The sequence below is a fragment of the Solea solea genome, chromosome 8 (assembly GCF_958295425.1).
Source record: "Solea solea chromosome 8, fSolSol10.1, whole genome shotgun sequence".
NCBI lineage: Eukaryota > Metazoa > Chordata > Actinopteri > Pleuronectiformes > Soleidae > Solea > Solea solea.
Window position 1 is genome coordinate 6762440 of NC_081141.1, and position 24406 is coordinate 6786845.

General features: G+C 40.9%; 2 protein-coding genes across 3 annotated transcripts in view; both read right to left on the reverse strand.

Annotated features, from left to right (window-relative positions):
* Positions 1 to 6625: 6625 nt before the first annotated feature.
* rab35b (RAB35, member RAS oncogene family b) lies at positions 6626 to 20304 on the reverse strand. 2 transcript variants are annotated; one of them, XM_058636534.1, is made up of 6 exons: positions 19982 to 20296; positions 16551 to 16601; positions 16294 to 16417; positions 10246 to 10370; positions 9660 to 9784; positions 6626 to 9212 (listed from the first exon to the last, which is right to left on the reverse strand). In XM_058636534.1, the coding sequence occupies exons 1-6, from the start codon at positions 20031 to 20033 to the stop codon at positions 9084 to 9086; spliced, it is 606 nt and encodes a 201-aa protein (XP_058492517.1). In that variant the 5' UTR covers positions 20034 to 20296; the 3' UTR covers positions 6626 to 9083. The 2 variants fall into 2 exon arrangements, with proteins under 2 accessions (XP_058492517.1, XP_058492518.1); XM_058636535.1 differs by lacking the exon at positions 9660 to 9784 and having other exon boundaries at positions 9106 to 9212; positions 19982 to 20304.
* Positions 20305 to 21175: 871 nt separating this feature from the next.
* The window catches only part of gcn1 (GCN1 activator of EIF2AK4), a 29481-nt gene continuing 26250 nt past the window's right edge, over positions 21176 to 24406 (reverse strand). The window contains exons 55-57 of the mRNA XM_058635643.1: positions 23422 to 23532; positions 21949 to 22170; positions 21176 to 21848 (exon numbers count right to left, since the gene is read on the reverse strand). Coding sequence (XP_058491626.1) covers positions 21723 to 21848; positions 21949 to 22170; positions 23422 to 23532 — 459 coding nt within the window. The 3' untranslated portion in view covers positions 21176 to 21722. The remainder of the gene's footprint in view (positions 21849 to 21948; positions 22171 to 23421; positions 23533 to 24406) is intronic.

Consider the following 24406-nt stretch of genomic DNA (forward strand, 5'->3'; position numbering starts at 1 on the left):
ACGTCCATTTGTTTCTCTCCAGACTCTTGTAAACTTTCAGTGACTCTCTAAAGTAAGATGAAGGGAAGTTAATCCGGAAGTTGAGGATGTCAGGATTCTGCAGGTCCAGAATAATGTCCTCTCCGACTGTTTCCAAACTCAAATAAGGATCAGATTCAGTCTGTCAAGTGTTGCAATATATTTAAAATGCAGATGGAACCGCTCCCGTTCATTTTTGCTGCATCTATGGCTGTCAACATGGCGGTTCATGGAAAGCGAGTCAGTGAATATGGTCCAAATGTTAGGTAGCGTCCCTTGAATTCCAGCTCACAGAATCGCAACAGAATACACTATGTTGCCACCGGGAACCGTGCCATTGTTTGCCAGTGTGAAAACACTACCTGAGGTTTGAGAGGGGGGTCATTTTGCACTTTATCTGTCCCATTGCTCTTCTCCTTGCTGATGGATTGGCGTCTGCAAACAGTGAGTATCAGAAATGTAAGAGCGGGATTTCCCCAGAGGCTTTGGCTTAAGCCCCTCTTGTCGAAAGTTATCAGTCTTAACAGGGTCACAAAGTTTACCTCCAGAGAGGAAGGTTTCCTTGTAGTGCCTCTATGACCATCTCTACTAGCCCACTGCCAACTCTGTAGAGAGGGGAATACTATGTACACATTGTTATTGTATGCATCCCAGTTATCAGGCCAAGGTGTCTGGGGAAAGACGAGGTGGACATAATGGGACAGTGAGGGATCACTGGAAATGAAGCTGTGATCGCTCAGGTTTGTTCGTTTACCCAGATGTTCGGAACATGAAGGCCAACTTTACGGATCATAGCATAATGTATTTTTGATAAAAGAAATGATAAAAAATAATCTATTACTTTCTTTATCCATAGCCACACAGAGTGTATTTTGTATGATTTAATGTCCAAAAAAAAAACGTTTTTACAGAGGATTCTGATTTACTTCCATGAAGTTCAGGGATTCACAAGAGAGATATGAAAGCTGCACTGAGAGTATTTTTATATTAGCAGTTACAGAAAGGAGCACAGGTGAGGGGGATCACATTAACGATTACTGTGTTCAGTTAGAAGTCGTAAGAGTGTGACAGCATGAACTCTCAAACTGAGGAAACCATTCATTTGATCATTTACACCTGTGATTTTCCTACCGTCAAAATGGCTGCTGACAAAGTTGGTCCTGCAGAGCACTCACAAGTGCACGTCACTTTAACTGGGTGTTCACACCAAACGTATACTTGTGGTGTGTCGTCACCCAGAGCTCTGCAACACTTCCACTTCCTCAATTCCAGCCATGGTGAGTTAGGTGCTCCTCAAGTGAAAAACACTGGTTTCTAATTGATGCAAATGGCAGCGAAAAAATACACCAAAATGGTTAGCACTCTTGCCTTTGCAGCAAGAAGACACGGGTTCGCAACCCGGTCGGAACAAGGGCCTTTCTGCATGGAGTTTGCATGTTCTCCCCGTGTGTGCGTGGGTTTTCTCTGGGTTCTCCGGGTTTCCTCCCACAGTCCATAAACATGCGACATGGGGATTAGGTAAACTGGACACTCGAAATTAACCATGAGAGTGAATGGTTAACTGGTTGTTTGCCTATCGTCAGCTGAGATTGGCACAGCGCCCCCCCGCGTGGAGGATAAAGCGGTAGAAAATGGATGGACGATCCTGCGGCCGTTTACATGCAGTGGAGCAGTTTCTGTCATAGTACCAGTGTGAGACAATGTAATAGCAAAGAAAAGATTTAATTGGCTATTTCTTGTGCTGGAGTATTTGCATATTGTGAGTTTTCTCAACTGAGATCAGATGATGATCAGAAACACTCACCCCCCTCCTTTTTCCATGTCAGGGAACTACGGTGGCCTTTGCATACCAGAAAGGATGTTGTTCTTTGTTGCAAAGGAAGTTTCTGTTTCATAATGCACATTCTCTGGCTGGTTTGCTGTTCAAAGTGAAATAGAAACATCATGTCACGGGATGGAGGCCTCCGTAAAGCAACGCTCTCACTGACAGATGTGGAAGTAACTAGAGACTTCCTATTTCTGTCCATGGTACTTTGGATAGAGCAGATCAGCTGTGTTTATAACCACGGCTGTGTCCTTGTTCCTTGGAGGAGGTCAAAAGCCTGTGCGGCACTTTGCATCCTCATTCCTGTCTTGTTATAGCAACACTTGACTGCACATATACGATAGCTGTTCTGGAGGCCATGTTGTCTTTCGCAGTTGTTGTCCTCCCTGCTGTGTAAATGTCGTTTCTACCAAAAATAAGGTCTATAGCTCAGATGAAAAGCTACAAAAAATGATATTTGACAGCATTTATATACATATGGGTAATATATTACATTATCTGCCACTAAATATTATACACAGGACCTTTACTAGTTGGAATTTGCATATGCTGTGTTTACAGCCAGAGCAAATATGTGTGCAGCATAAAAAGAATAAGCAGGGTTAGGGTTCGGCTTCAGGGGAAACTACAAACCCAAAAATAACGACACCTCCTTTAGTAAATGCTCACATCTTTCATTTTATATTTGAGCTGTTTGCCCCAATCATGTCAGCACTTTGAAGTCATTAGACATTAGGATCCTTATAAGAAGTGAATATATGAAAACCAGCACTTTGTTTTGAATGGGTCTCACATCTGTGGCCTTCATGTTCCTCTCTGGCATCTGAATAAACCTTTGGGCGACTCAGGTAGGACAGTTTGTTCTCCTACACTTCACATTTATATTTAACATTTAAACATTTATGCTTTTTTCAAGGAAAAAAACAAAGACATTGTCCTCATGATCTCAATCATCTTCCTAGTTGACCAAATTAAAAAAAAAAGAAAAATGTTTACACATCAGCTTGAGATGGAGGAAGAACAAAAGTGTGTGGAAACAATCTAGCTGAAGAGTGGACGACATCTGAGCTGCTTTGGTTCCACTTTTCTAGAAAAAGATCTACCTCCATTCTCTTTGCTTCAATACTTCACGGGCACTTTGATTTCTCCGCTGCCGGGCTTCCTTTAGGTGACACGTGTGTAGTGAATCATTGACGCCTCATGTCTGTCTGTGTTTGAACTCATGTCTGATGCAGCTGTGCAAACCTATGCAGATGTTTCTCCTCATTTCAGCTGGTTGTTGGGAAGGATCAACCCAAAGAATGATTTTGTTTTATATAAAAGTTAAATAGGTTTGGATGAAATCAATATATTTATAAGGAATAAATGAATGATCTTTTTTTTAGAGAGAAATATACATTGTTATTTGTAGGCTTTTTTTTTTTTTATTATGTTCGTCCTCATAGTGAGCAGGAAGTTCACTGCCGTGATCTGGGATTTAACTGTTGGGGTGTGGCATAGAAGCAGTGGAGGTGTTGATACGAAAGATTCATAACCCATTTTTTTTTTTAATCCAGGAGTGTGAAAGAAATAGGAATCGTAGTCCAGTCATGAGTTCTTCCACTTTCTTTTAGAACAGTGATTTAAGCTCCAATTTGTTAGAATCACTATCACACTGGAACTGCAGGAACTGCAGACTAAAGCAGAGTCAAAGCATTTAGCGTTTCAACTGAGAACAGTATTACCTTTACTGGGTAAGGGAGGGACGTTTCTCTGTTGTCCAATCAGCTGACTAACAGATGTACCATGTTACTCTTCCCTAAGGGGCAGGTGCAGGTAATCACAGGAGGACAGGAAGTGAAGACACCTGAAACAAGGCAAAGATGCAAGTTTCAAAGTGAAAAAAAGGAAAAGACTAATCAAGTAATATGAGAGACAAAAGGGAACTTCACTAATCAGGGATGTGTCAATTTGGGCCAGGTAATACTTAACTGCTGCTTCACATGTGAGCACAAGTTACGTTCACACATAATGAACAAGAGGGGGAGGAGCTTGGACATTTGGGAGAGACTTGTTGTTTAGTCGTTGCTCCTCTCGAGAGGAGTCAGTTCAAGTGGTTCTGGCATCAAGACAGGATTCCTCCTGGACATCTCCCTGGGGAGGTGTTCTGGGCATGCCCAACTAGAAGGAGGCCCCAGGGCAGAGCCAGGACATGGGAACACCAGTGTGTCCCACTGGGAGAGGAGAGCCTGTGCCTTGGAGACTGCTGCCCCCAGGACCTGTACTCAAGGAGAAGAACAAAATGAAATGAATACAAAACAGGTTTTCATTTTACCATCTTCTTTGTTGTTGCTCTTGACCAAAACAAGAGCACGCCGCCACCAGGACTGGAAAATGTTGCATGTACAGCACATTCATGCAAAGTCCAAGCAGAATCAAACTGGAGTTGTGCTTGATACAATACAGTGTTAGGTCTGAACCAGTGTGGACACAGGCAGATAAAGCAGAAAGTATGACCTGGCCCTTAGTGACACCTAAAGATGAGACTGTAGATCGTAACAAAGGGAGGACTCTTCCACTCACCCCTCCCTCTCCCAGGTGTGTCAGGTAACCGTGGCAGCCTTCACATACCAGAAATGACGTTACACACTGCAGATTTAACCTATACTGCCGAGATTAGGCAAACTATCACAGAATTAGGTTTAAACAGAAATGCTCGCCATTCAACGTAAAATGTCACAAAATCCAGATCCTGTAGCAAACGTGGTCACTTTATCTGTGACTAGAGAATGAGATTTATTAAGCATTAATGTAGCCATCAAAACCAAAAAGGCTGACTTATAATAACATTGTGTCACTGCTGTTGTCTGAACGGACACAATGTGAACAAACAGTAAAGAAACACAAACATGTTTCTTCCCCCAGAGGCAGAAAGTGTGAAAATGGGTCAAATAAGAAAGTGAGATGTGTTTGTGTTCCTCCTGCAGGCGTTTGACGAAACACTCCGGACTCTGCTGCTGCAGCCACACCCCTCTTACTTGTTCATTTCATGTTATGTTTGTTAAGTCTGATGATTGTTTCTCTTTCTTGTGTGTGTGCGTTCTTTATGACACTGTAGACTGTACCCATTGTTTTTTTTCCCCATTGAAAGAATTTTTTTTAAAACAAAGAAAATGTCTCCGTGTTTCTGTGGTAAATGCTGCGGTTGTGGGTGTTATTGTTGAGTTGTGTGTCGCAGCAGTGACACACGTCAGTGTGTGTGCGTGTTGCTCGTCCCCGTTCATTCAAATGTTATTTTGGAAATGAGTTGTTGGGCTCATTGTGCTCCATGCGAGTGCTTCCATTCACCACTGACTAACAGCACTGTTTCAGTTACACAATGCTTCAACTATTCAAAATATTTACCAAGCAATTTTCTTAGGTTTTCTCTTGGCTATTTGTTTTGTTTGTTTTTTTTGTACAAATAAAATAACTTGACAATCTGCTCGTCTCCTGTGCAATGTTGGACCCGAGGACGACAACTCATGGGAGAGTGCAGGTTCAGAGGGTTGAGAAAAAAGGCTGTAACACAAGGCTAAAGTCAACACGGACCCACAAAAACATGACAGTGTGGTCAGGAGAGAGCCGACGTTACCTAAAACAACACGGGTGAAAGTCATCAACAAACCACAAACAGAGACACGACATGAGGACAGAGACAAAATAAAACCGGACGTCAAGTCAACAAAATACACAGAGAAAAACCACAATAAACAGAAGTTCAACCAAAACAGGATTAATGGTCCAAAAGGAAAACTAAGAGGCAAAATAAATGAAGGCACTAAAACTGTATCAGGGGTCAAAGTGAGGGGTGAACACAGGCCTTTGCTTCTCTGAAGGATCTTAAAAACATTGGAGGCCACAAACACAACGAACTGTGTAAGCGATTTTTAATGTTTTAATCCTGAGAAATTTAAACGGTCAGCTCATCATCAAGCATAACGACCCGTTCATTTGAATCATGCGTGTTGGAGCAGGGAGACACCTAAAAATGCAGGGAAAGGAAGGACCAGGACTGAAATCTGGCCAATTCTCCTCTAGTGTGTGGCAAATTTAAAACGCCGATTCAAAGTCTACAAAAAACACATGTTTTTTTTTTTATTTTAAAGCGATTATATCTAGCGGTGTTGTACTCTATCATTGCGTTGTGTAGTTTAACAGACGAAGTAGACCTTCGGGTGGGCTGTCTTGCCGTTTATTTCGCAGACAGAGGGATAAATAATACAGTCAGTCCCCGGTTCCTCTCTCACACACACGCATACATGCCTGAAAAATCAACTTTTTATTAAAAAGGACGTGCTCGACCATTCGGGACCTTTAGGCTTAAAAATACAACTTAAACCACCCCTTAGTATTAAAATTAACGTAATTAATATGAAACAATGGCGGAGCTCTTAGTTCATGCACCTACCAGGGAGACAGCGAGGTCCGACTGCAGTTACGCCCCCGGGGTGCACGACCCTAATCCACAGGGGTGCTGCATTTAATTACCATAGGACAAACAAGTTTCCGCGTTGTGAGATGAGTTTTCTCTTTTTATGGCAAGTGGAATCACATACCTTCTTAACTCCGTTACAAATACACTTATAAAATCATACTTTTGCTAATATATTCATTTAAGATTTCTTAATATTACATTATGGACGTTTTTTTAATTCCTAAAGTAACTTGGGGTTAGCGTGTCATCAGCATATGGAGCCATTCATCGTTTGTGTTTGTATTTCACTGCTTTAAAACCAAGCATCAAACCACAGACAAATGAGATCAGTCATTATGTGTCAAATATTTATTCTTTTAAAACGTTTATTACTGATTAAATTCATGTAGGGAAAAATGAATAGTACATCTTTTTCTCCAGTGTACAGCAAACCACAGCTGACGAGTGTGTTTCCACGTAGTAGCACACATGCACGATTTGGTGTGCCAATTATGTGTGTATGTTCTTTATTTGAATATAAACACACAAATATATTTATATATACATACACATAATGAACAGAATCATAAAGTGTGAGACTCGATGCCATCCGTGGGATGCGGAGGACGCAGCAGCCACACGACGTTCATCAGAATCCCAAACTGCCCGCCAGAGTCTGCCGAGAGGGTGAAACCCACGTATTTCTGACAGACTCTGAGCCAGTGCCTACAACTCTCTTCATTTATTACTCTCCCAATTCAAAAATAAAAAAAGAATGTCAGTGATAGCCACTTAATGTGATGCTTTGCCTCTGTGACCAACCCTGGTGGTGCACATGGAAATGGAGAGGAGCTCAGGCCCCAACACACTCAGATTCAGTGCCGCACAGGGGTCATACTTTCCACGTTCCATGTCTGCAGAGAGCTGCTTTGCATGTACGTACATGGCCGCGATCCACTCAAACTAAAATGATGGTCAATCTCATATTCCATTCTAGTAGTGGCAATTTGTCAACATGATTTTGCCCCCTTTTGTACGTCCTTGTATTAATTGAGTGTTGAGCTGAACGTGTGTGGGTACAAAAGGACCTCCTCACATACGCTCAAGCAGGTTTCCATGGTTACTGTATTCTTCGTTGTCTCTTTTGACCCCCCCATTACAGAGTGCACCACTAACTGGACTGGAAAGTGAACATGGAGCATGTGTGGTCAGGTGACCTCATGTTCATCCATGTAGGGTCAATTCAAGAATGATGACATTTACGTCAGTGGACGGTGAAAGTATGACCCGGGCCTTACATTAACAACTCTGACACACTCATCATCATCATCGCCATCGTCATCTCAACACTGTCCGGTAACACTTCAGTTCAACAGGTAGCAGGGGAAGTGGTGACAGAAAAAACAAAAATAGAAACTTGACATCAGTCATGAGTTAAGAACATCCTGCAGGCTGAGGAAGAAGATCTATGAATCCTTGACAGTCAGATAAAAACCCGCTCAAACAAAGTGTTACATGGTCAGATACTAGCCACTCATTTCCTCATGTGACCACAAACAGGAAGTGAGTCCGTCGCCGTGAGAGGTGCTGATATGTGCTGGGGGGGGGGAATAAAGAAACTGGACATAGGGCGGGAGGGGGCTTAACCCTGAGCACTTCCTGAGGACTCAACTGGGTCCAATCTGACCCTGATTCACCCTTCAACCAGGTGTCACTATGGCAACAGTCCAATGGGAGGCGCCACTTGGCTCCTGGTGTGTTTTTCTCTACTATATTGGCAGTATCGTTCTTTTATTTTAAAAAATCAAAACAAAAAAAAAAAACAGGTGGAGGAACAGGTTTTAAAAGCAAAGTAAGACTGCAGTGAGTGCAGTCAGAGCTCAGGTCCATGTGCTCTGCTGCTCTGCTGCACTTCAACAACAACACGACAAAAATGTAAAATCAGTTATTGTTGGCTCAGCACTACTGGAGGTTAAAGGGGAGAGGGGGAGGAGCTTGGCAAAACATAGACAAAGAAAATTAAAACATGACAAAGTCACCAGTTCTGTCCATCGGATTAGTCGCTAAAGATCGTCTACTTATCATCATCATCAACATCAACATCACGTGTGATTTTCTTTTCCCCCATCAAGTCAAATAAAAACAATATCTAGCAGTTCATGATGTGCTGGCATGAGCCGTGGTAACGCGGTGAGACCATGCTTTTACTCAGGCGCCTGCTCCAAAAGACACATCGTCTCCTGACTGAGCGGACAGTCCCTGCCTCACCCGACTGTCCCTCCCAAAAAAAACAACATAAAACTAGAAGAAAAAACAGAGCTCCAAAATGGCGAGTCCTCCTCCTCCTTCTCCTCCTCAGTTTGACATGACTCTGAATGTCCCATGTGCAGTGGAATGAGAAGGAGAGATGAGCTACTGATGAAAGAGAATGGGATTATGTGGATATAAATCTAGGAATTATGGCAGTCAGTTGTCAGCTTGCAGATCCTTTGAGAAACAAGGACCTCGGGTAAATATTGCCCATCTGCTGAATTCCAAATAAAACTTGATCTAACATCTAATAAAATCTGCTCATTTCTTTTTAAAGTCTCCATGATTAGTCTGTCCAAAGGGGACATTTTTCCATTTTTTTTATTTTTATTTTTTTTAAATCTTCCATTTTATATTTATTAAATCTTTATCTTTTCTTTAATTTAGATACTCTGAGTCCCATTGTGTGTGTGTGTGTGTGTGTGTGTGTCTGTGTATGTGTGTGTGAAAAAGCGATGCTGCCTGGCGGCCATTTTGTGGGTGTCTTGGAGGTTGCTAGCAGCACTTTTTCTTCCGTTTACTGTTCCGGGTGAGTTTGACCACGTCGTTCTGTTGCTGCTGCTGCTGCTTGGCCAGCACTTCCTTTTTGGCTCTTAGAACTAACTCTGTGATGCAGTTGAACATCTGCAGGATGAAGAAGCACAAACAGCAGACGCGCGGTGAGTGATCACATCAGCCACATCAAACACTCTCTCGCGATCTCTTTTTACACTGTTTTTTTTAGTATGCAGGGAAAAATTTATTTTTCATTGCATTGAAACTTTAGTGAATAACTTTTTAAATACAAACAAATTGCTTGACAGTTAATATCAGTGATCAGGTATTGTTCCTCCTGAGCTGACGCACCAAAGCATAGACACCTACTGTGTAGGCCTCGTCTACGTACATCAAGCAATGTAGGGCATGAAACAGTAGGTGGCGTCGTAACAGAGGGAGACATTTACCTAAATATCAATTGAACATGTATTTTGCACAAACTTCAAGCACTTTTCAACTGTCAAAAACTTTCAAGGATTTCAAGCACCTGTGGGAACTCTGGCATTGCCAGTCAATACACATCAGACGATTTACCTCTTCAACATTGATGTTCTCTTTTGCACTCGTCTCAAACAGATTGATTCCCATCTGCTCAGCGAACTTCTGCGCGTCAGTCGTCTCCACCACCTTGGAGTTGGGGTCGTCATTTTTGTTTCCCACTGAAGAAAGAAAAACATTTCTCAGTGACACATTGGGACTATTTTCCTAACAGAGCAATATCTATATATATATACACAAAAATACACACACACACACACACACACACATATATTTGTATACACACACATATATATACATACACACACATATATATATACATACACACACATATATACACACACACACATATATATACACACACATATATACATACATACACACACATATATACACACATATATACATATACACACATACATACATACACACACATATATACACATATATACATACATACATACACATATATACATACATACATACATACACACATATATACACACATACACATATATACACACACATACACACATATACATATATATATACACACACACACACACACACACACACATATTATACATACATACACATAATATTTTATAAATCACACACTCACCTAATATTCGACACACGTCGTCACAGTTCTGGTTAATTTCATGTAACCATCGTTTGACATTGACGAAGGACTCGGCACTGGTGACGTCGTAAACCACTATGACCCCATGTGTTCCCCTATAATACCTAAACACAGCAGAGACACACACACAATGAGCCTTTAACGTTTATACACAGTAGATATTACAGTCTGAGGAAAAACAAGGGAACAAAGCTACAAATAACTTAATCAAGATAACATAACATAACTACTTTCCCCATTCATCAAGTAACTGCATGGATGCAAAAATGTTGCTGCTTTACCATCAGTTGTTAAATAATAATATAATAATATAATAATAATAACCATTTGAAGACACCAATCCACACTTGAAACAAGACACCTGGTGTGAATGAAGGCAAACTGGGTGGATGTGTGGGTCAGGTTGGTCTGAAAGGAGCTGTGTCCAGCAGGAGGAGACAAATCCCAGTTAGGATGGGACACAGTGTGATCATGTGAAACTGAAGAGGAACCCGACGGATGACTCAGTTAAAAAAAATGACTGGGTATGGGAGTTTTCTATAGTTGATGTTGGTATATTAGTATATTTAGCTTCTGGATTTCTTTTTTTAACGGTTTAAAACTAACAAATCATACAAAAATGTGTGAAGTAAATATTTGATATATTATTAGCATGAAACTGAAAAACTACATTTTGTCAAATATGCTTTTGGAGGAGAAGGCAGAGATGTAACATGATGGATAGCAGTTGCTGTTGGACCACAACTAACTAACTTTTGGAGGAAAAAATGGTTCCTGGTTCATGGTTCCAAAAAAACAAACATGTATGCATGTATGTATATGTACTAAATTCAGATATGTGTAAAATTTATATCAGCATTGGCCGATTATTACTTATTTATGAAATATTAATCAGCAGTGGGTAGTTATTAAAAAGATGGCAGAATGAGCTTCTGAACTGAGCAGCAACAATGAACATATAATTCAATTCAATTTTAACACAACATACATTATCTCAAGGCACGGTACATGGACACCTGGTTCTTTAGCAGTGACAGAAATGTGTAACTGCTTGTGTGAAGGAGGAAAAGCCACAGAAACGAGAGCAGCATCGCACGCACGCGCACGCACACACACACACACACACACACCCACACCACACAGTTATACTGTAAACCTGCAAACTTCAAAATGGAGCATCCTCAGTGTAGCTCGACTGTGCCAAACAAAGAGTCTTTTGTCAAGCTCAATATGCATGTGTGTGTGAGTCAGTGTGTGTTGCTACCTGGTGTGACAGAGAGGGGATATGGTGTTGTCCCCAATGCCCAGCAGTAATGAGGCACCAGACAGCAGGGGTGGATGTCTTTATAGTGTGTGTGCATGTACCCATGTGTATGTGTGTAAATAATAAACATAAACACACACCACAGGCCTGCAGTCGCTTTTTTTGCACTCAAACCACACTAACAAGGTAATAAAATGATAATGATCCACACTACTAGCTCAAGTCATCAATCGTGAGTCTTGACACCCTGTGGGGTGCAGACTGATCTGATCACTGAGTGCAGACTCTGCCTCTGCACTTTTACGAATGGAATAATCACTACTACGACATTACTTGTTCTTTTGTTTAAATGCTGTAGCTGATCTAAACTTAATTTGGTATTAAAAGGTGAAGGGGAGCAGGGAGTATAACCCCTTATTTCAAATTCATTTCCATTCATTTGTGTCTGTCAGTGTTTAAACTGTGGTTAATAACGATGTGGTAACCACATCATTAACATAATATTAACACTTGGTTGATTGTGATCCAGGACACATTTGTTTTTCACTCCGAATGCGCTGAAAAAAAATGTGACCACATGCTTCTCAGAAACCCTGTGAATGTCGTCTGGCTCTGACTGACTTGGACTTGAATGCATCATCAATGAACACGGACCACTTGTGAAAGCATCACTTCATATGGATGAGTGAACAGAGCTGCTGTTGCACTAGCAACGACATTTTGGACCAAGACAAATGCTGACTACCAGGGAGGTGTGTTGTACCAGTTTAAGAAGTCATTGCAAGGCATGTCTAAATGAGTGTCATTATTAAATCCCCAATGACAAGATTAAGCCACCTCATTTCTTTACATCGTCTGCTCAGGACACCTTCATGTCACCTTTAACCTTCATACAGAAAAAAGCAATGACTGCACACACGTTAGTGAGCTGGCGTCTGTGTCCATGTTCTATCATCGCCACAGTGAAATTAATTTAGGACCTAATGAGGCACCATGCTATCGTTCAGCCTTACTTTATTGAGCCTTAATAGGTTGTCTGCTCGTTGAAGGGATTCCTATGTGCGGGAGCATCACACTACTCTGGAGCTGGAATGCTCTCTAGTTGATTTAGGTGCTGTGATCATCCTCACACACAAACTAGTGACAGTCAAAGCAGTTGTTTTCAATGTACTAAATCAGTAGAATCAGATTAAATTACTAGAGTACTTCTGTCTGACACAGAACTGAAATACGGCTGAACAGGTTGTGATTGGGCTCACGATCGCCAGCTTTCAGCAGTGCCGTTGCTAAATACGCCAGACTCCTCTGTGTTGGACGTCGTGCCCACGACTCTTCCAGTGACGACAATCTCGGACCAATCAGTGGCATCTGTTGACGTCACATTTTAGTATCAGCTCATCTCGATTGGAACCTTGCCAGAGCAGGTACCAAAAAAAAAGCACCAGGTAGCAGATACTAACACTAACGGAACAGCAAAAAACATGTAGATTTGAGCCAAATAGAGCTAGAACTGTATGATGAAAAAACGCCATTAGTCTGCCGTTATTCAGGGTGACGAGATTGCAGGAAAATTCAACAGTGGAAATTTTCCATGGTAATCTATGGGAATTAACGGAAATAAAGTGGAAACTTTCAAAATTAAAGGTTCGGAACTTTGACATAAAGTTTCTGGAAATTTACTGGGGAATTTCCCATCCCTTTGCAACCTAATTCAGGCTTATTCAGGATTACGCTCATGAGGTTTGGACAGCAACAGTTTAGTATTCCACGAGTCCACAAACAACACAAATGACAGCATATTAATGCTTAGTCTTTTTACACAACAAGTGTCAATTCTGTACTAAAATATCAAGCCCGTCCATGTAAACTGCTTCATTGAAATGAAAAGTCCATCTTCCAGTGGGGCACTTAGAAAGGCAAAGGAAATCATTGGTTTGACAGCTGGCATTAGTGCAAGACTCATGAACATGAGTAATCAGCAGCAGCAGCCTGAACAATGGCTGTTTACAGAGAGTCAAGGAACGCCACAGTAAACAAACTTAATAATAAAGCAATCAGGTCAATGAGAATCCACTCACTGTGAACTCCTTGTTTAGTGTGAATGCTTGGGATGTTTAGTCTCCTTAATGCAAACCTTCAGCAGTGTTGTGTGGATGCAGAGACGGTTCCCTCAGGCTCAAACAAAGGCAGCAACTAACAATTATTTTCATCAATGATGAATCGGTTGGTTGTTTTCTTGATTTATCACTTTCGTCATGCATACAATACAGAAAATGATGAAAATCCTAAATCCTTGCTTCCTAAACCTCAAAATAATGATGTCCTCAAAGGTTTTTTTTAGCCACAAACCATAAAGAAATTTAGTTTACAGCCATAGAAGCAACAAAAGCAGAGCGTACAGTAGTTACATTAAAGAAACTGAAATCAGAAATCTTGGACGTTTCATACACAGTGCTTTCAGGGAAAACAATGATTTGTTTATATTATAATTATAATTTTACAATTATTACTGTTATTAAGAGGGCCACACGGTGGTGTAGTGGTTAGCACTCTCGCCTTGCAGCGAGAAGACCCGGGTTCGAGCCCCGGTTGGAACAAGGGCCTTTCTGCATGGAGAATGGTTGTTTGTCTCTATCTGTGTGTGGCCCTGCGATGGACTGGCGAACTGTCCAGGGTGTACCCCGCCTATCGCCCGATGTAGCTGAGATTGGCACAGCACCCCCCGCGACCCTCTGGTGGAGGATAAAGCGGTAGATGATGACTGACTGACTGTTATTAAGAGGAGAGATGACAGCATTTAACAGAAACATATTTAACAATATAGAGCAAAAATAACAAAGACATTTGAAATCTACATTCACTTTGCATTCACTGGCCTCACGTGGCCTGAGATGAGTAAACTCCTGCTGCTGTGTTGTCCACTGACCCATTAGAAGCTTTGATTAGCAATATGCTGTGAACAGCAGGAGTCGTGGTCAACATTGCAGTGCATGTGTTCTGATTTGTTGCTCGACAGGGAAAGTATTTCCATCCGAGTGAAGTGAGCAGCTGCCTGTTTAAACTGCACTGTGACTCAGCAAAGTGAAGTAAATAGAGCTCTTGGGGTTCAGACTCACACACACGGGCTGAGTGCTGAACTTGTGTTTTACATTTGAGGGACGAGTGGGAACTCAGGTGCAGCGACGTAAAACAATTGTAATGTTACGTGATAAAGTTTGAATGCATATTTGAGTGAAGACCTTCACACAGGGGTCCCTCAGCATCTCCTTTTGTCAGGAGGCGGCCAGTCAGGTGAAAAAGGGTGAACATTTTTGACGGTTTAGTAGGGATCGGTGATATGAGCTTAAAATTAGATCATAATATTCAATCATGATATTGCAATGACAATATTTGTGAAAATTCTAAATAAACGTGTTTGAAACAATCTAAAGTTCACAATAAAAACTTGGAACAAATAAAAAAAATCTATGATGCAAAATGAATCTATTATTTAAAAAAAGACTAAGCTGTTACTGAATAGATTTTCATCATGTCTAATGCAAGGGCCACACTGGCTGTGTGTACAGTTTGTGGCGGCTGTATCGCTGATCTGCTGCATCTCTCGTAGCTCTATGGTTCACACATGGACCGCGTTTACTATTTACAACACAACACATAGGCTATTAAAGCCATCCACAGTGTAGGTTCTCCTTTTCTGAAATAAACCATAAACCCACAATGGTTCCATTACGTAAATAGTTATCAGTAGTTACATGTGCTCATGGGGCTTGTAGTCATTCCTTCTGGATGTTATAACTTTTGTCATTTGGCATAACCATAAAATAAAAGGCGAAGTTTAATTTGACCAACTGTGTCATGTGTCAGGTTTGGTCAATATTAAAAGTAAGACATTCCACAATGTAGACTTACAGCATGCACATACAGTTTGCCCGCCACATTAAAGAAATGAAATCAAAGTGTGCATTTACGTTACATGAATCCATGAGGTGGTGGGAAGATTTATATGGATATAAAATGCTACCAGGATTTATGGAATGTTTTGCTCCAACTATTGCTAATGAAAAATAGTGTCTGAATTTGCTACCATCTCTATGTAGCAGTTATTTAAACGGGAAGACGAGGCAAATGTACACATTTCTGGGAGGTGAACATCAAGTGTATCACGTCCTGTGTATGGTCTGCATAAAGACAGACACAGCTCACCAAAGACCAACACTTAGGAATTGATGTGGAATAATGAGTCCTTCTCCTACACTCATCCAAAAGTTACTAGAGCCTTTAAGTGCTTTCGATGTTTTAGCGACATCAGAATATCTACAGTACAGCAGGTCGTGCTTATACCAAATTTTTAAGGGTAATCATTAAAAAGATTTTTAAATGGTAATAATAAAATTATTACCATTTTAATTTTGAAAAAAAGGCACTCTGCCCCAACACCATTTTGAAGTCAGAGCCACATAGTTAGAACACTGGACCGAAGTGTGACACACACTACGAGCAAAAGAGGGCAAAGCTGCTCAGCCCTTCCCACCATGAAGCACGACCAGGAGCCTCCCTCTCACATCTGTAATTAGGATGTGCGGGGAATTCCACCCAGTTTCACAGAACAGCCCCGACTTATTCTCGTTGTCTCAAAACTGCTTCCTCAAAATAATACCTAATCCCAGGACCACAAAGTCATGGTTTCAGATCCAATAGTCAATACAAAAATGAAAAGTTTCACATGGAAATGCACGTGTCTGAGTGAGCATGAGTCTACTTACGTGGAGGTGATGGTGCGAAAGCGCTCCTGTCCTGCTGTATCCCAAATCTGTAGCTTCACCTTCTCACCGTTGATCTCCACCGTCCGGATCTTAAAGTCCACCCCGATTGTGGTGATATAGCTACCTGCAAACACACACACACACACACACACACACACACACACACACACACACACAAACAAAAACAGTCTTAATAAAGTCCAACAACTTTAAAGTACAGAAAATGATGGTACAGTTGCACAGGTAGAGCCACACACCTGAAAATGTGTTGTCTGCAAATCGCAGGAGGAGACTGCTCTTCCCCACTCCTGAGGAGGAAACACAAGCACAGCATGAGGTTTACAGTGCGTCAGGAGAAACAGAAGAAAAACAGTAAGCATACATTCTTTCTATAATTTGACTTTTCACTTTAAAACAAAAATACAATTGTATTAAATGTATCATGTTGAGAGTTTGAAGGGGTTTCTAACCACGAAACAGCAGCTTTCCATATGTCTTTACTTCCTAATTATATACAAGTTGCCCAAAATGAACAACATGTGATGACTGCAAACCAAAAACAAGACATCAACACAAACATCTGCAGTAATCCTTTTGTCCCTATGGATTTAGTACTTTATAAAGACAAGGTTGTTGAGGTTGAAGGAGATTAAGCTGTGTTGTGTAACTTTTATTGATTGTTGTTGTTTTTAATGTTGTTATTCTGCCTTGGTTTGCATTTCATGTGTATGTGATACGACCAAGTTTATTGAGCAGCAGAATCCACTTGTTTAACCTTTCGTTTGCGTTTCCTTGTGTTCTCAGTCATACGGCAACCTGTTTACAGCCGTCTTGCTTGACCAGCACTATGTTGCTGTTGTTTTCTTCAACGGATTTCAAAGTTCCTCAATGCAGCTCAAAATGTTCTGTGTGTGGCACGGGAATGTCGGCAGGCGAAGCGGGATCTGAACGGGATTGCGCGGAGCTGATAGACTTCATCAGTGTTGTATGGACTCATTTGACAGCGGTTTGAATGTAAATGATATTAGTTAATATTTTAGTTTTACAGCTTTAAGGTTTATTTAGAGCAACATGTTGTCTGCATGGAAGTTCATTCAGTGTGATTAAACATTGTGAAGAAAGGTTGGCATCAAAGCCACAGTGGCAAAGACAACGAATGGAAGCATTAGTGGGATTCTAATTTTACCAAGCAAGATAAATAATGTGGGGGGGGGGCGCACAACAGATGAAAGAAGAGTAGAAAGCAGAGTGAGGAAAGAGGATTGGGATTAAAAAAGAAAGAGAGATGAGAGGGAGCGCTGCGTCTCAGTTGTCAGGTAACAACTGGAGGTCAGGAAGTGACGCTGCTCCCCAGCCTGGGGTGCGACTCAACCTGCAGACCTGTTACTTAGCCTACCCATTGTGTTATTGTCATCTCATATTTGATTGGTCCTAACATAAAAAGCTCTCAGGTTCCTGTGGTCTCCATGCTGCAGTTGTTTTGTTCAAAGAAACAATAACTAAAGCTTCAAAGCAGAGGAGACATCATCGTTTTGTACTCTGAGAGCTTTAATGTGCCATGTCTCCCTGGTGCCTCTACACTATAAAGCTGAACAATTTAGAGAAAATATCTGATGGAGCCTTTTCTTAAAGATGTTGTGGCTTAAGTTAATTATTGTCTGCGTTTTAGATTTGAAAATATGGAGCATTACCACCTCACTCCATCAAAATATTGACTACTGTTCTCTGTAATGCAAGGTATGTATGTATTTGATCAATTAAACTGCTACCTTTGCGATTTTTCAAGTTAGGATTATCATTAAAAAAAAATTCACTCTCCAGACAATAGAATACCCAGCATGTAAGTGACACTTATTTTAACTAATTTTAACACTTAGCAGCCTGGTACATTGTTTGTCATCATGAGATTGTGTAGGTTTTGTAGAGGGCTGGCTGCATCTCATGCATGCAGTACAGTGCTGGACAGATTCTATGTTATATAACTGTGTTAGTGTCGAACCATGCTTTATGAACAGTTACATCATGTGCATGTCCTACAGTGTGACAGGCCAAAGGATAAAACAAGAGGAGCTAAGTGGAGATCCAGTGTGTGGAATGCTCCGATTCTCATCATCACATCTGTTTCTACATCGACGTGCAGCTGAGAAAGGGCACAAGGTCACATCTGATTTCCCCTAAATGACCATGGTGCATCAACAGCATCACAGACAGATGTGTCTCCACAGTACACTGCAACTGAGTGGACACTGGCCTCTGTGTGTGAGTGGCAGTCAAGGGCCTGCTGTGCTGCCTTACTCGCAAACTGTGAGCAGCCAGCTGATGGGGTAGTGCCAGGATCGGGGTTGTCAATGAATGCCAAGATCAGTCAATGCCCACAAACAGTTCCTGCAGGACAAGGCTACACTTCTACTAAGGGTGGAGCCAGTGAGCCACATCAAAAAAGGCATGTTAGCCAGAGATACAAAAGGAGCAGCCCTTACTGGTACATTTCTGACCTTTTAACCTCGAATTTCGCGATGACCATACTCGCAATAGCTTCTGATTGTCCCCCTCTATTGTGTATAAATCAAAGGTGATGGAGCTTTCTGTTGGTGTCCCCTAACCACCACTGAAATCTTTAAATATAATGTATATCCTTACATTTTCAATCTTGCTTTTAATATTTGTGCAGTCTGGTTGTATATCGCAGTTCTTACTGTGTTATTTATTATGCTGCCTTGTCAAACCCTTTCATTTTATATGACTTGACTGACACAGGAGTATACTCATCTACCTGTGATAAATAGTTACCATGTTTGCCTCGAGCTTTAGCATAGTGAGGAAGCTAAACACAGCTCAGGTTAACCAACCGCCAGTAGTAGTAGTCTGAGTATGAACCTGAGGGTGTTAGCACATAGATGTACTTAACTGGGCGACTTTACAGCTGTTACTGACCATTATGTTAGCCACTTGACTGTACTTTAACCGGTTAGATACAAAGGTGTAAACCGGAGCCTGCAGTGCTGCATTCCTCCACTACACAGCGGCTAGCACTTCCATACTAGCCAGCTAACACATATATATAAGCGTTGTATTTTCTTTATCCCGGTGTAACTTATATTAATATCGTACAGAAAAGATAAATAAGACCACTTTTTACTCATACACTAACACGCCAACCTCTTAGCGTAGCAGCTTGTCAGCACAGCAGTTAGCTACATTATCAAAGTGCAAGGTTAGCCTAACTTCCAGCTAGCCACCTAGCTAACACAGCTAATATAGGTTACAAACAAGAAGCCACATTTAATGAGTGTTGGAACCACATTGTTGTAATTATGTGGGTTCCATTGTGTGTTATGTTGTATCGTTATTAAAAATGTGTCAGTCGATTCGATAAAAGACGTGGAAAACGTTCCGAGACAAACACTACTGATCTGGAAGCGATATCCGGCCTGATCGGCTGACATGCCCAGCCTGGACCCACACAACCTCCGCCCTGTCAGCGCCACGGAAATATGGCGGATGTGTACATTTCACAAATATTAAAAATAAAACCCCATGCTTATAATAAAAAAGTAATAAGTGATAAATGTATCAGACAATAACGAATGTGACCTACAAATATATGTCTGCTTCCCTCCATGTATAAAAAAAAAAAGAAAACAGGACAAGGCCCACTTCCCGTCCCGCATCCCCGGCGTCGCCTTACCGCTGTCACCGATGATGAGCAGCTTGAAGAGGTAATCGTAGTCCCTGGCCATGCCGGTAGCTGGTGGCTCACCCCCTGCGCCCTGTGCCGCTTCTTAGCTCGGTTTGCTGTCCGACCCCCTCGGCGCGAGAAAATAAACCCAGACCTGCCCCCAGATATGAAAGAAAATGACCACAACGACGCAACAAACTCTTGGCCACCGGCGAGCGGCGGCGTTTTTCTCGGGGGTTCACGGCGTCAGCAGTCCTTTCACTCCGCTGCAAACAGCCGGAAACTCCGCTTCCTTCTCTGGTGGAGCTGCACCCAACTCTGACCAGACGTCACTGCGCAGGCTCCGGCTGCTCAACAGCCGTCCCATCCATTGATGAACAGCAATCTAACTGCTCTCATTGATTCATTACCTCTATAATTCTAAATAAATAAATAAACATAAATCACACAATATAAACATGGATTACTACCTACAATATCAATCGCGAATCTACGTTATTCTTTTAACAGTAACCCGATGATTGGCGCATCATAGGATGTAGTTAAAGGTACAGTGGGTCTTTTTTTTGTTTAAATGTGGCTGCATAAGGTACTTGTGCAGAGTTTACATACATACGTACTCGAAAAAACCTGAGGAAGGACAACCAACGCTTTGAGAAGTAAGGAATAAGAGGATATGATGGATGATTAAATGTGGAAGAAGGCAGTGCTGCAACATTACAGATGTAACCCAACTAAAATAAACTAACTCCCAGAAACATGAAATATTTTAAACCCTTTTCCATGAAATTTCAATATTTAATTTTAGTAGAGCAGGGCAACAATTCAATAATATGCACAGCAGTATACTTTTCTTCATCAATTATATGTGTGTATGTATGTATATATATATATATATACATAAATAGAAAGGTTTAATGTATATCAATATAGTATGTCAAGTGTTTATGATCATAGAGAAGTTTAAAGTCATTAACTGGATTCTGCAATCTTCCCTTGGAAGCAAAAATCTTCTTGTACACAATTATCAATATCAACTGATCAACTTTATTTTTTATTCACTTTATTTTAACCAGCCCTAAATTTTAGTGAGGATTTAGAGCTCTAAGGTGACAATCCCCCACAGTGTGGGGATTGTTTTCACTCAATCATCAGTGGGAGGACAATATAATAAGTCAGTTTTTCAGTATTTCACACACTACATTATGAAATCAAGATCTTTTTATTTTTCTGTTTTTTTTTTACAACCGTATCACTGACATTGGCATGACTTTACTCTTAGAAGAGGCTGCTTTACCCCTGAACAACTCTCACACACAAAGTCCAAATAAAAGGTCAAATAAAGATAGGGGTGTCATTTCATTACAGTGATGTCTGAAATGCTTGAAATCGTTTTTGGGTAAAATAAGTAGCAAAACATTGAAACATCCAAAAAAAGATTTGGCCGTGTGTGTTTCGAATTTATTTTAGAACAGGAGAATAACCTGCACATTGTGAGATAAAATAAGAAAGGGCTCAAAAGCCACTAAAACAATCTTTTGAAAAAGGGAAAAGAAGAGAAAAGAAATTTGTTGGGGAAAATGTATTAAGTCAGTCAAAACACCATCTGAGCTTTGGTCCATGAGGAGCAACATGGGCACGTGTGGTGAGTGTGTCTGGGGTTTTCATATAGTGGAGACTTGTTTCACATGTCAGTCAAAAGCTTGTGTTTGATTTCTCCAGGTGACATTTAATTCTCAGTCCTGCTCCATCATGTTAGAATGGTGTCATCTATCTCTTCATTAGAGTCTGGCAGGCTGGCAATTTTCTTCAAAGACCGGCGGTGACACTCTGACAGTAGGTCGTTACTCGCAGTGTCCAGAATGGCAGTCATACTCTGAATTAAAGGATGAAGACAAATAAAAATGAGACAAAACAGTTGTGTGTACACCATCTTCTTACAGAAATGATAGTAGAGATAGAGAGTGTAGTCTGACCTGCATGACCTCCTCTCCCAGACGGAGTCGCAGCAGGTTGACGATGGTGTGTTCACTTTGGGCTCTGACGCTGGTGTTCTTGTCCTTGGTGTTGTCCAGCAGACTCTTCAGCACAGGCTTAATGAGACTGATCTCCATTGAAGGTGTATCCGCGTCTTTGAACACCCACCACAGCACGCGCTCTGACACCAGTCTGATGTCACTGGACTGATTCTGAAGACACTGTGTGGACACACAGACTACAAACGTCACAACACAAAAACCTCCACACAAAGCAGGGGTGTTGTCACAGCCCTGATTCATTCACGTAACTTTCTTTACATTTACCTATACTAGCTAGGTTTCCATTACAATGTATCACACACTTTAACTGAATATTTTAAAGATTCAATGTGCATTTATCCATGTTTCCCTCACCTGCTGTAAAGTGAATATTGAGTTAGTTCACAGAGACAAGCAGTAGGTGGTGCTAAAATCCTTGTCACCACAGAAGGATAAGAAGACACAACTTGATGACGTTATTTTAGATAATATACTGCTTTAGTTATTATTGCAGTAATATTTTCTTGTTGCACTAAGTAGAGGAATGTTGCAGTTTGTCACAACAAACCTCCACAAGCTGTGTTCTCTGTTTGTGATATATATTTCTTTATATACTGTATATATATATATATTTCTGAATGTCCTTTTCATGGCACTCAATCGCATCTAACCTTTGATAAGTATTCCGCCAGTCACTTGACCGCACCTTGCTGCTGACGGCTGTGCCAGCAGTGTGTAAATGAAAAACTGTATGAATGGGTGAATGGCAAATCTGTAGTGTAAAGCAGCTTTAAGTGGTCATCAAGACTAGAAAAAGTGCTATATTAACACATGAAGCTGGGTTTAACTAACAAAGAAACAAGAATGAAAACTCTTCTGTAAAGAGACAAGTGACGAGGTTAAACTGAGAGTAAATGTGGACGTAGCTTTTCATTCATGCTGTAACTGATAAGAATCAATCAGGAAGTGAATGAGGGAAACTCCGCCATCAGGCTTAGGGTTACCTTACTTAATAGAATCTCTTAAATGTCAGGGTGGTGTGGATGGCAGGTGTATCTGGAGCATAATTCATGCATTTGTAAACAAACATTAGGAAGTGTGGATGTACTGTAGCCAAGGTTGTAACTGTTAGCGAGTTGCTACTGAGGCTTTTAAGTCTTTTATGGGAAAACAGAAACATCAACATTCTTCAAATAACCCCTTAAATGTGCAGTAAGTTGTAAATCAGGTTACAACCATTTACTGAATGAGAAGCTGTAACACATTAATGACATTATTCCCCTTTTTAGGGTAAAGTAATTAAACAAACATGAGGCATCTTTAGCGTTTACACACATCACATTTACCCTCACTTCCTCACAAACAACAAATCCTAAAAAGGGAAGCCAATACCCTGTGATAATCAAGTGAATGAAACTCTTCATGCTTTACCTTGACAAACTGTGTGATGATGCGCTGGGAAACACTGTTGCCTCCTTCTGTTCTGAGACTGTGCCTCACCAGATATCCCACTCCTCTAATTCCACTAGCGGCAATGGGGATCTGGAAGGAGAGAGACAATATGTAATATCTAGAGAGAAGAAAATATCAAGGGAACACAAGAGGAGTAGAGGCAATAGTAATAGTCATTTACAGGGCTGTGCAAAAGTCTTAACGCTGTTTTAGCAATAAAGTAATGGCCATTTCTCTTTTTGAGAAACACCACCAGATAATACAAGGAATCTGTATGCAATAATAAAAGAGCAGATTTTTTTTCAAACAAAATAGCTCAGTTTTAAATGTAAAGTAATTAGTGTGACATCCATCTTACACTTAACGTAAGCAGGATCCCAGCACTTATTCTATCACATACACACATTCACACTTTGCTGGCACATCATTCAGGAGCAAAGTGGGGTTAAGCAGAGTCGGGAATCAAACCTGAAAGACAACTTGCTCTACCACTGAGTCACCATAGCCCTAACTTTCTGCATTTCATATCATGTGTTGAGACTAGTTGAATAGTATATTAATTTATCTGCAACAGTTCCTTTCAAAAGAGGACTAAAACCACACGTATGCCTGTCAAAGAATATATGAAACCTCTGTTAGTTTAGTGCAGCATTCAGACAGGAAACTGAGAGTCTGGCTCTATGTGGGTGCAAAAGAAATCAGTCCAACAGATTCTGCTGAAAATACTGCACTAATCTGTTTGCTTAAATTGTGGTTTATGGGCTGAATCAGCTTTTGAACAGGAGCAGAGACTCTTTACTGGGTTGCCTGGGAACCTGCACCTTCCCACTTCCATCCATTAAAAGTAGAACTTATAAGTAACCATTTTTACAATCAATCAATTTGACTTTTACAGGATATTGATTTCAGCTGGGGCTGGGTGATTATCATGCCAAAAACATTATCATAATAAAATGTTTCAAAG

Coding starts and splice junctions, on each gene's coding strand:
- rab35b (XM_058636534.1), bottom strand. CDS start 20,033: ATGGCCAGGGACTACGATTACCTCTTCAAGCTGCTCATCATCGGTGAC. Junction 10,371..16,293: donor TTTCGCACCATCACCTCCAC/GTAAGTAGACTC, acceptor TGCTGTGTTTAG/GTATTATAGGGGAACACATG. Junction 9,213..9,659: donor AGAACATCAATGTTGAAGAG/GTAAATCGTCTG, acceptor TTCATCCTGCAG/ATGTTCAACTGCATCACAGA.